The following is a 12,539-nucleotide window of genomic DNA, read 5'->3' as shown; positions in this document are numbered from 1 at the left end:
AGGGGCCGTGGCTCAGTGATAGAGCATCTACTTGGCATGCAGAAGGCCCCAGGTTCAAGCCCCAGCATCTTCAGTTAAAGGGACTAGGCAAGAAGGTGATGGGAAAGACCTCTGCCTGAGACCCTGGAGAGCTGCTGCCGGTCTGAGTAGACAATACTGACTTTGATGGACCAAGGGTCTGATTCAGTATAAGGCAGCTTCATGTGTTCATGTAGAAAGCCAGCGTGGTGTAGTGGTTAAGAGCGGTGGTTTGGAGTGGTGGAGTCTGATCTGGAGAACTGGGTTTGATTTCCCACTCCTCCACGTGAGCAGCAGAGGCTGGTGAACTGGATTTGTTTCCCCACTCCTACACATGAAGCCAACTGGGTGCCCTTGGGCTAGTCACAGCTCTCTCAGCCCCAACTACCTCACAGGGTGTCTGTTGTGGGGAGGGGAAGGGAAGGTGATTGTGTAAGCTGGTTTGATTCTTTCTTAGATGGTAGAGAAAGTCGGCATATAAAAACCAACTCTTCTTCTTCTTCAGTATGCACATGAACATCACGCTTAGTTCTGTACTGGGGATGGGCCGTTTCTTTCCACGCTAGTGACTTTTTCTTGAGCGTTCACTCCCAGATATCCTCCTCAATGTCTTCTTGGCCATTGCTGTGGACAACCTTGCAGATGGGGACAACATAAACTCCTCAAAAAAGAAAAAGTAAGAGCCACCCCTAATCAGAGTCGTAAAATGGGGCATAATGGACGGTGGGCTGGCTGGGAGGGGAAAGGGAACCAAGACCCCCAGGCTCTGCTCCAGTGGAGGAAGACTCGGAAATCTTGTGGAAGACAGGCATTTGGACTCTTAAAGTCTGTCTGTAGCTTTTTAGAGGAAAGTGGGAGAATGGGATCTACTGACCTGATCTAACAGTAGAGCATTATAGTACTGAAGACAGACTTCAGGGGATTCTTGTGAACAACTGTTATGCCACTGGGCTCCCAAATAGGGTTGCCAACCTCCAGGTACTAGCTGGAGATTTCCTGCTGTTACAACTGATCTCCAGCCGACAGAGATCAGTTCCCCTGGAGAAAATAGCCGCTTCGGCAATTGGACTCTATGTCATTGAAGTCCCTCCCCTCACCAAGCCCTGCCCTCCTCAGGCTCCACCCCAAAAACCTCCTGTTGGTGGCGAAGTGGGACCTGGCAGCCCTATTTCCGAACCAATGAAGAGGGTTGCTTGCTCTGGGTTGGGAAATTCCTGGAGATTTTGGGGGTGGAGCCTGCGGAGGGTGGGGCTTGGGGAGGGGCTTCAATGGGGTACAGTGCCATAGAGTCCACCTTCCACAGTCTGATCCAGCAGCGCTTTCCTTCTGTTCTTATGTTCTTAACTACACCTTATGCGTGTTTTTTCCTATGTGTACTTAAGGTGATTTATTTATTTTTAAATTGCCAGTGTGTTTTCTCCTGTACACTCCCTGTAGCTGTTTCTGTCCCTTCTGTGGTGAATTTACGGGTACCATATCACATATATAAGACTGGGGCTCATGTTTTCTTTTTCGCCTTCTAACACTGCCTTCTGTCCTCTCCACGGCGCAACCCAGAGGGACCCCAGCGGAGGGGGAGGAGAGCAACGAAAAAGACGAGAAGAGCGTGAAGGTGAGAACGACATCCCTGCCCTCCAGCTCCAGCCAAACTGCTTCTGGAGATGTAACTCCAGCGTAGGGGTTAAGAGTGGTGGTTTGGAGCGGTGGACTCTGATCTGGAGAACCAGGTTTGATTCCCCACTCCTCCACGTGAGCGGTGGTGGAGGCTAATCTGGTGAACTGGATTTGTTTTCCCGCTCCTACACATGAAGCCAGCTGGGTGACCTTGGGCTAGTCACAGCTCCCTTGGAGTTCTCTCAGCCCCACCTAACTCACAGGGTGTCTGTTGTGTGGAGGGAAAGGGAAGGTAGTTGTAAGCCGGTTTGATTCTTCCTTAAGTGGTGGAGAAAGTCGGCATATAAAAACCAACTCTTCTTCTCCTTCTCCTTCTCCTTCTCCTTCTCCTTCTCCTTCTCCTTCTCCTTCTCCTTCTCCTTCTCCTTCTCCTTCTCCTTCTCCTCCTTCTCCTCCTTCTCCTCCTCCTTCTCCTCCTCCTTCTCCTTCTCCTCCTCCTTCTCCTTCTCCTCCTTCTCCTCCTCCTTCTCCTTCTCCTCCTCCTCCTCATCTTCTTCTTCTTCTTCTAACTGATGCTTCCCATAACTCAAAATGCATATGTATATGTGTGTAAGTTTAGAGCTGTCAAGTCGCTTCCGACTTATGACGACTCTATGCATCAAAGATCTCTAAAACGTCCCATCATTAACAGCCTTGCTCAGATCTTGCCAACTGAGGGCTGTGGCTTCCTTTATAGAGTCACTCATCTCATGTTGGGTCTTCCTCTTTTCCTGCGGCTTTCAACTGTTCCTAGCATTATTGTCTTTTCCAGTGAGTCTTGTCTTCTCATAATGTTCTTACATTCTTACGAGCCTCTGAAGGACCGGGTTTGATTCCCCACTCCTCCACGTGAGCGGTGGGCTCTAATCGGGTGAACTGGATTTGTTTCCCCGCTCCTACACACGTAGCCAGCTGGGTTACCTTGGGCTAGTCACAGTTCTCTCAGCCCCCCTACCACACAGGGTGTCTGTTGTGGGGAGGGGAAGGTGATTGTAAGTCAGTTTGATTCTTCCCTAAGTGATAGAGAAAGTTGGCATATAAAAACCTTCTTCTTCTTCTGATCTCAGCCCCCCTTTGTGAAAGACAGTAGCGCCATGGTCTTGAAGCGGTGGAAAGGAGTCCCTCCTCTCATAGAATCATAGTGTTGGAAGGGGTCATACAAGCCCATCTAGTCCAACCCTCCTGCTCAATGCAGGATCAGCCTAGAGCATTAAGATTCCCTCCGTTGGTGGTACCTCAAATCTGCTTTCTCCTCAGGTGGACTGCGGTGATGAAGAGGAGGAAGAAGGCAGTGCAGAAGGAGGTAAAGATCTTTTTAAAAAATAAGATTGCTATCCTTTATTTCAGGGGTGGGGAACCTTTTTCCTGCCAAGGGCCATTTGCACATTTATGACATCATTCAGGGGCCATACCAGGTGTAGATCTCCCGGTGGGGGGGAGAGGCTAGGGTTGCCAGGTCTCCAGCCACCACCTGGAGGTTGGCAACCCCAGGGGAGGCCACACAGGCGGGAGGGCAGCCAGCAGTGGGCCCGAGCAAATGAGGTACCATGGGGGCGCAGCCCACAGTTGATCGGCAAGGGAGGTAGGAAAACAGAGAAAAAGGAAAAGGGAGGGAGAAAGAGAGAGAAAGGGAGAAAGAAATGGAGAGAGGGGGAGAAAGAAAGAAAAGGACGGAGGGAGACAAAGAAAGAGACAGAAAAAGAGGGAGAAAGAGAGGGAGAGAAAGGAGAAAGAGTGACAGAAAAAGAGGAAGAGAGAAAAGCCTTCCCACCCACACCCGCGCACACTGGCCCCGCGCGGCTGGGCCCCAGTCTTCATGCCCTCCCCCCCCCAAAGTCCACAAAAGCCCCCCTGGGAGGCCCGATCGACTCCCGCATGCATGCTCTGCCGCCAGCAATAGGGGCTTACAATGTGCCGCGGCATTCCTGTACGCTGTGGCCATAGGGGGCAGCCTTGGGGGAAGCGTCCCTCTCCCTCCCCTCTCCTCTCGCTGACCAACAGCCGACAGTCGGCGAAAGGAGGTCCAAAGGGTGCCGCAGTAAAGCGCGGCCCCAGGAACACCCTCGGGGAGGGCCACCCTGTGCCCCTCCTCCGCGGCAGAGCCCTGGAGCTCCCGAGGGCCACAAAAAATGTCCTCGGGGGCCGCATACGGCCCCCGGGCCTGAGGTTCCCCATCCCTGCTTTATTTGAATGCAATGATTTTTTAAATGTTGCCTTCCAAATCTTTAGCCTTCCATTCGAAGTGGGTCTTGTACTCTTTAGCAATATGATAGACGTTCATCTATTGCCACATAATAAGATACCTTCCTGATAGATAAAGCATTGGCGAAATGGGAGTTACACCGGGTCCCCATCTTGGGATTTAACTAGATTACTTGCCGTCCGGGTTTTTGCAAAGCAGCCCCCGGTGAAGAAATTGAGCTTCTATACATGAAGGAGCGATTTGACTCCTGGGCAGACGAACTCCTCACCCAGATCAAGTCTTCTTCCACTTGAGGAATTGAGATATTATGTGGCAGTCCTAGGTTTCTAGGCTGATTTTTTCCCATTATTCCACCATTTCGGGACTTTACAGTATTGTGTTGAACATATGATAATTGCATTGCATTGTGATATCAACATTGTGTACTTATAATTGTGTGTTACTTTGCATAGTGTGTGTGTGTAAAGTGCCTTCAAGTCGCAGCCGACTTATGGCAGCCCCTTTTGGGGTTTTCATGGCAAGAGACTAACAGAGGCGGTTTGCCAGTGCCTTCCTCTGCACAGCAACCCTGGACTTCCTTGCTGGACTCCCATCCAACTACTAACCAGGGCTGACCCTGCTTAGCTTCTGAGATCTGACGAGATCAGGCTAGCCAGGGCCATCCAGGTCAGGGCAAGAGACATTCAGAGGTGGTTTGCCATTGCCTGCCTCTGCGTAGCAACCCTGGACTTCCTTGGGGGGTCTCCCATCCAAGTGCTAACCAGGGCTGACCCTGCTTAGCTTCTGAGATCTGATGAGATCAGGCTAACCTGGGCCATCCAGGTCAGAGCGACTTTGCATATTAGCAAATTAGATTTTTGAAGCAGCCATTAGTGCTTTTTTCTCTTCTCTTTCTCGACCTTTTTTTTGGGGGGGGGGCTGTCCCAAGTCCTGATCCTTATGAGCCCCCCCCCTCCCAACCATAGATTAGAGATGCCAGGATCCAGGTGGGACCTGGAGATCCCTTGGAATCACACCTCATCTCCAGAGCACAAAGATCAGGTCCCCTGGAGGAAATACTGTAGTCAAATAGTACCTCCTGAAATAGAATGTGTGTGTGTTAAGTGCCGTCAAGTCGCTTCCGACTCATGGCGACCCTATGAATGAAAGTCCTCCAAAATGTCCTATCTTTGACAGCCTTGCTCAGATCTTGCAATTTGAGGGCTGTGGCTTCCTTTATTGAGTCAGTCCATCTCTTGTTGGGTCTTCCCGCTTTTCCTTCTGCCCTCAACTTTTCCTAGCATGACTGTCTTTTCCAGTGACTCTTGTCTCATGATGTGACCAAAATAGGATAGCCTCAGTTTAGTCATATAGAATATTGCAACATTAATAGATTGTAAACATGTAATCTTTTCACATTTCAACAAAAGTAGGTTATGACTCACCATAAAATATACATCAAAATTATTTCAGCACAACTAATATACAGACTTATAAATTGTGGATATAACATACATTATCCGCTTATATTGCGGGGAGGGGGGCAACCTACTGCCTACTCTGGGCACTATGGGCCAAATTAAGCGCCCTCTGGAGTTTTGAATGGTTTTTAATTGGGTTTTATTGTTTGATTTTAGAATTATTACTTTTACTGTTAATATTACATGTGTGATGTTCCCCGCCCTGAGCCTGGTCTTGGCCGGGGAGGGCGGGTAATAAATTGAATAAAGAAATAAAAATAAATAAATAAATAAATATAACAGTATATGAAATATGAAATAGTCTTACAGGTACATAGCCAACAGCTGAATCAAAGTAGTATAGATCAGTGGTTCTCAACCTTTTTTCTGACCGTGGCCCCCTTCCGACCTTGTTTCCTTCCTGTGCCTGCCCCCACCCCCCCCATCCTACCGGTAGAAAGGTAGCTATTTAAATGTTTTGTTCGTAAATAGCCAAGGAACAAAGAAGCATAAACAGCCACACAAAATGCACACATACGGTTCTTACTGGGAAACTGAAATTTACAAAAAAATACCCCACCAAAAGGGAATGTAACACGCTAATAAAAAACAATGTTCACATACAAGGGAGAACAAAGCCCCCTACTTCCGTGGCACAAGATTACAGCGGTACCAAAATCCACAGTTGCAAACGATGCATAGAAGTGCAATGAAGAAAGTCATGTGTTTCTGTTTTCTTCCCTTCTCGCTTCCCTCTGTGGCCCCCTAGTCTCGTGCCATGCCCCCCCCCCATTTATGCAATTTTCACCTGTGGTCCCCTTGAAATATCCTGGGCCCCCCGGGGGGCCATATGGTCCCAGGTTGAGAACCACTGGCATAGATGGCAATCCCTAATAATTTATCCAAGAACTTTGTGAAGCATTTAGTACAGCGAAGCTCAACTGCCTGTGTGGGAAAGCCCTCTCGAACAGTTCTGTTTTGCATAGGTTGCAGAAAGCCAGGAGAGAGGGGGAGCCTTCCTGACCTCCCCAGGCAGGCCATTCCTCAAGGTGGGGGCATCTGGTATCAAAGGGACCATCCCATGGAATCCCGAACTGAAACCTGTATCCTGCCATATTTACAGGGGAGGAGGAGGAGGAGGAGGAGGAGGATGAAGGAGACCAGGAGAGCATAGCGGAGTCCCACCTTGCCAAACAGGAGGATATTCCCAAAGAGAAAGTGCTGCCGATCCCTGATGGAAGCTCTTTCTTCTGTCTCAGCAAGACGAACCTGTGAGTATTAGGGTTGCCAGGTCCCTCTTCGCCACCGGCGAGGTTTTGGGGGGTGGAGCCTGGGAAGGGCAGAGTTTGGGGAGGGGAAGGGTCTTCAATGCCATAGAGTCCAATGCCATAGAGTCCAGGGGGAATGGATCTCTATCGGCTGGAGATCAGTCGTAATAGCGGGAGATCTCCAGCCAGTACCTGGAGGTTGGCAACCCTAGAGAATATGGAAGGGGGTATACAAAAGCTAGGGGGAGATGCTATCTTGTTCTAGCCTGGGATGACCCCACAGCTTGGACATAGGCAGGGGATATAGAGTGCGACCCAGAGCAGGCCTGCGTTACAAGCTGCTTTTTAAACATCAGTTCCCCTGATGTATGCCTGCAAGTCCAGTCAGGCCCCCATGACCGGACGCGCTTTGGACGCATCGTGTAGTTTGGCCCTTAGTTTCTGTTCATATGGTGAGAAGAGCCTTTAATTACTCTTCCCCCTCCCCCAACAATGTCTGCATGACATCTTGTGGTTGGTAACCAACAGACACCACCCTGAGGCCATTTATGCAGGGCTTCCTCGGGAGGTGGTCGGCTCTCCTTCCCTGGAGGTTTTTAAGCAGAGGCTAGATGGCCATCTGTCAGCAATGCAGATTCTATGAACGTAGGCAGATGATGGGAGGGAGGGCACCTTGGCCATCTTCTGGGCACTGGGTGTGTGTGTGGGGGAGGTAGTTGTGAATTTCCTGCATTGTGCAGGGGGTTGGATTAGATGACCCTGGTGGTCCCTTCCAACTCTATGATTCTATGATTATCCAAATCCAAAATCTTTATTGCTCATTGACAAAATCTTAAGCGTTCATAGTATAGAGAAACAGAGAGAAGCAATTTTGCAATTTTAGAATAAACATAATTAATAAAAGACTTCATCCATTTGTGGTACAGTGTAAACTTGCACTATCAGAGCTATTTGATAGCTTTCGGGCCATTACATAAACTAGGTATTTGGCTATTTGATGTACTTTCTCAGTATCTTGAGTCTAGATCTGATAAAAAGAATGGTATAATCCAAGGTTTTAAGGGGAGGCCGTACTTTACTAAAATAGGCGAAATCCATCGGGTTTTCTCTGCTTCCCACTTCTTACAAAAGAGGATCAGGTGATCTAAAGTTTCAACTACCCTGTCTCCACAGTCCCACAAATGGCCGCTGAAAGGGATTTTTAAAATACCTGTGCCACCCTCCTTTTGATTATGCATGCTTTCCCCCACCATCAAAGGTTGCCTCGCTCCACCCGCGCATTTCCATGGCTTTTGCCCGTGTTTTCCAGATGCTGTTTTAGCCGGAATCTGGAAAACGCGGGCAAAACGCGCGGGGAGAGCAAGGTGGCCTCCGACGGTCGGGAAAGGCGTGCATAATCAAAAGGAAGCCCCAAAACAGTCGGCGGGGGTGACCGCGGGGAAACGGCCCTGCATAAATGTCCTGAGAAAAGAGGCCGAGCCAGGCTCTTCCTCTGACCCACTGGGGGCTTTTCTGTGCTCCACCAATAGACTCTGTCCCTGCCCTCACCAGAATGAACCCCTTAATCAGCCAGGCACCCTTTGTTTGTTGGCCAGCGCCGCCCCTAGCTTCAGAAGACCTGGCAACCTTCTTCTGAGGTCTAGAGCTCACCCATCTTGGGTGTAGTGGCAGTGTGGTGTAGTGGTTAAGAGCGGTGGACTATAATCTGGAGAACCAGGTGTGCTTCCTCACTCCTCCACATAAGCGGTGGATTCTAATCGGGTGAACTGGGTTGGTTTCACCACTCCTCTGCTTGCAGCCAGCTGGGTGACCTTGAGCTAGTCACAGTTCTGTCTGAACTCTCTCAGCCTCACCTACCTCACAAGGTGTCTGTTGTGGGGAGGGGAAGGGAAGGTGATTGTAAGCCGGTTTGATTCTCCCTTAAGTGGTAGAGAAAGTCTTCTCCTTCTCCTTTTACCTCCCTTTTCCCCACCAGGCTTCGTGTCGGGTGCCACCGGCTGATCCACCACCACATCTTCACCAACCTCATCCTCGTCTTCATCATCCTCAGCAGCATCTCCCTGGCAGCTGAGGACCCTATCCGGGCACACTCTTTCCGTAACAATGTAAGCCGTGTCGTGCGGGAATGTAAGGGGGGGTGGAATAGGAAGGAGGTGGAATTGAGAGAAGAATCAACGCTTGCTCCTCTCTTCCAGTTTCTATTCTTTACCTCTCTCACTTCTCTCTCCCCCCCCCCCCCGCTTTTTCTTTCTTTTCTTGCCCCTCGTTCAGATTCTGGGCTACTTTGACTATGCCTTCACTGCTATCTTCACTGTTGAGATTCTGCTCAAGGTACTAGATCTAAAGTGGGGAGAAGATGATCGAGTCAAGTTTATTGTATAAGGCCGTAGGCTATTACAATCTCATACAGCATAGCAACAGGTTAAAATATACAAAACCAGAATCATTAAAAGAATACAAAAATTAAAAATTAAAATGTGCCCATTCGGCTGTTTCCAGCTTTACCCCCTTTCATTTTTTGCTTTGCCCTGATTTTCTTTGTCGTCAGGCCATACGGTGACATTCTTTGGGAAATATAAGAGTCCTTGTCTGATAAGAAATAGATTAATCTGGCAACATCAGTTGATAATTGTGACCCTGAAGGGAGAAGATGGTGATATGGGCAGGGGGCTGGCCCCATCGATCGGAAAGATGGAGAATATATCCCAGAGTCCAAAACGACAATGTGGCCCCAGGAGTTGATTGCTACCAGGGCTAATGCCCTCGTAACCCTTCCAAACCAGGGAGAAGAGGATTAACAACTGCAGAGGAAGGCAATGGCAAACCACCTCTGCTTTCTTACCCTGAGAGCCCCTTGCTGGGGTCTCCATAAGTTGGAAGCTAAGCAGGGTCGGCACTTGGATGGGAGACCACCAAGGAAGACTCTGCAGAGGAAGGCAATGGGAGACCACCTCTGCTTCTCACTCGCCTGGAAAGCCCCTTGCTGGGGTCGCCATGAGTCAATTGTGACTTGACCATGCATACATATATAAGCAACGTGAGTGCATTCTCAAGATCATTTAATACCCATGCTTAACTGTTAAGAGATCCAGAGAATACGTTTGTACTTTGTGAACATAGGCCATGTTTATGCATGGGAGGTGTTGCCTTGGATTTGCCCCTTTCTAGATGCATATTTTTCCCGTCCATATTCTCAAAAATAAAAAATAAGCCCCCGTTCAGAGTTTTGAGAATTAGGATGGGAAAAATGCGCATCTAGAGAGTGGCAAATCCTAGGCAAAAACCTCCCATGCATAAACTGCTTTAGAGTACACTAGTAGGGTATAGAGATGCGAGTTAAACACACACATACACAGAGAATAGCTTGTACAAGACTAATGTCACTCCACCCTGGCTATAGGCATAGCAAGTATGTGTATTCTGTGTTTTTTTTAAAAAAAAATAGTTAAAATTTTGCACCCAGAAGAGTTTGATTTTGTAACTCGTCATGCAAACAAGGGGGAGTTGCACAATCTGTTCTACAACTTGCGTGCTTTCCAAGTGGGTCTCTAGATTGGGGTGCTTAGCTTGTCTCTGTCCTCAGATGACGGCTTATGGCGCTTTCCTGCACAAGGGCTCGTTCTGCCGGAACTGGTTCAATCTTCTGGATCTGCTCGTCGTCAGCGTGTCCCTCATCTCTTTCGGCATCCAGTGAGTCTGAATGGGGAGTGGGCATACTCAGTAGGATAGTCTCAGGAGAGAAAGAGACGGAATGGACCATGTTAGCCCACTCGGGGGGTGGGCGGCAAAGAGACATTGGTGGGTTATGTGAAAAGGAAAAGGAATTGAAACTTAGGCCATTTATGCATTGGGGGGGTTGCCTTAGATTTGCTGCTCTCTAGATGCACATTTTTCTCATCCGAATTCTCAAAGCTCTGCATAGGGGCTTACTGTTGAATTTTGAGAATTTGGATGGGGAAAATGTACATCTAGAGAGCGGCAAATCCAAGGCAAAACTTCCCATGCATAAATGGCCTTAGTCCATTCTGGGGAAGAAAGGATGTCCAAATTGAAAAGGAATTGTGGTGGTGTGTGTGTGTTTAGAGCCCCCAACTCTCTCATTTCCTTTCCTTTTCTATCCTCAGCTCCAGCGCCATCTCCGTCGTGAAGATTTTGCGGGTGCTGCGGGTGCTCCGCCCACTCCGAGCCATCAACCGGGCGAAGGGGCTCAAGGTGAGGACCTAATTCCCAAGGGCACGTGGGTGAACCTAGAAAAGGGACCTGGTGGCAGATCCTTTCCTTTCTATGACATGTAGGGCACGGATCCCCAACGCCGTGCCTGCCCCTCCCCAAACCCTGCCTTCCTCAGTCGGGTGGTGAAGAGGGACCTGGCAACCCTACCTTAAGGGCATGGCAGATGGTCCTCTGTAGTTCCTTTCCTATTTTTCTCCTTCCTAGCGCAGAGGAGGGGTGTAAATGTCCTTCCTGCTGGGCATCTCACACCACGTTTCCTCCCCCCTCTTCTTCTCCAACAGCATGTGGTTCAGTGTGTGTTTGTAGCCATCCGCACCATTGGGAACATCATGATAGTCACCACCCTCTTGCAGTTCATGTTTGCGTGCATCGGAGTTCAGCTGTTCAAAGTAAGGAATTAAAATTTTGGCATTTGGGTGGGTCATGGGAAGTACGGACAGGGCCAGCGTGGTATAGGGGTTAAGAGCAGTGGTTTGGAGAGGTGGACTCTGATCCGGAGAACCGGGTTTGATTCCCCACTCCTCCACATGACCAGCAGACGTTAAGCTGGTGAACTGGATTTGTATCCCCACTCCTACACATGAAGCCAGCTGGGTGACCTTGGGCTAGTCACACACTCTCAGCCCCATCTACCTCCCAGGGTGTCTGTTGTGGGGAGGAAAAGGGAAAGTGACTATAAGCCAGTTTGATTCCTCCTTAAGTTGTAGGAAAAGTTCGCATATAAAAACCAACTCTTCTTCTTCTTCTTCTTCCCTCCCCCTGACTAGTCTTTAATTACAGTGGATCAATCTATGACAAAAGTCTGTACTAATATGTCAAAGAACACGAGTCTATGGTAATTAGGGGTGTGCAAAAATTTTTAAAGTAAAGTTCAGGTTTATTGGGCCTGATTTTTTTCGGGGAGATCTGAAATAAGCAGAATTCCCATGCCGGTAAATATGGGGATTTGGTTTATTTTCGGGTTTCTCAAAATAATTCGGCCCTAGGGGGAATTTTTTGAGGTAGAGCCCCCAAACTTGCAGGGTAGCTTGCAGGGACTCTCCTTGCAAGAATTCCCAAGTTTGGTGAAGATTGGGTCAGGGGGTCCAAAGTTATGGGGTCTGGAGGCTTGCGTCTATGTAGCGAAAGTCGGCGAATGGAAAATTCTCATAATAGGAAACAAAGGGGATTTTTTTGTGAAGCTCCTGTGGGGGCATTTTTTGGGGTAGAGTTCCCACATTTTCAGGGCAGCTTTCAGGGACTCTCCTTGCACGAACCCCAAAGTTTGGTGAAGATTGGGTCAGGGGGTCTGGTGTTATGGGCTCTGGAGAGGTCGCTCCTCCTTCCTCCATAGACAAGTATTAGCCGATTAGTGAACGGACAGAGAATCTCTTACCTTCCTATGGAGGCAGGAGGGGGTGACCTCTTCCAGACCCCATAACTTCAGACCCCCAACCCAATCTTCGCCAAACTTGGGGGTTCTTGCAAGGAGAGTCCCGGCAAGCTAACCTGCACGTTTGGGGGCTCTTTGCAAAGCCTGGGGAGAACCTGAAAAAGCCGGATAATTACCCGGTTTTTTCAGGAATGGCCAATTTGGCTTTGGCTTTCCCCCCAGGTTTTGGAATTTGGTAAACCCAAACCCGGAATTTACCGAAATGGCTTTTTTGGCTAATTTTTGGTTTGGGTTTATCGATATGCACAGCCCTAATGGTAATGTGTCTTAATGATGTCGATCTCTCCCCAAGG

The 12,539-nt window shown here is 48.9% G+C and overlaps 1 protein-coding gene across 1 annotated transcript in view; it reads left to right on the top strand.

Moving 5' to 3' along the window:
* Window positions 1-12,539, top strand: part of CACNA1F (calcium voltage-gated channel subunit alpha1 F) — a 77,333-nt gene that overhangs the window by 28,025 nt on the left and 36,769 nt on the right. Inside the window, 9 exon segments of the mRNA XM_056850406.1 lie at window positions 613-694; window positions 3,388-3,405; window positions 4,153-4,189; window positions 6,445-6,584; window positions 8,557-8,686; window positions 8,853-8,912; window positions 10,165-10,271; window positions 10,706-10,793; window positions 11,096-11,203. Coding sequence (XP_056706384.1) covers window positions 613-694; window positions 3,388-3,405; window positions 4,153-4,189; window positions 6,445-6,584; window positions 8,557-8,686; window positions 8,853-8,912; window positions 10,165-10,271; window positions 10,706-10,793; window positions 11,096-11,203 — 770 coding nt within the window.

Source organism: Euleptes europaea, chromosome 1 (assembly GCF_029931775.1).
Source record: "Euleptes europaea isolate rEulEur1 chromosome 1, rEulEur1.hap1, whole genome shotgun sequence".
NCBI lineage: Eukaryota > Metazoa > Chordata > Lepidosauria > Squamata > Sphaerodactylidae > Euleptes > Euleptes europaea.
This window is presented reverse-complemented; position numbering and strand designations above follow the sequence as displayed.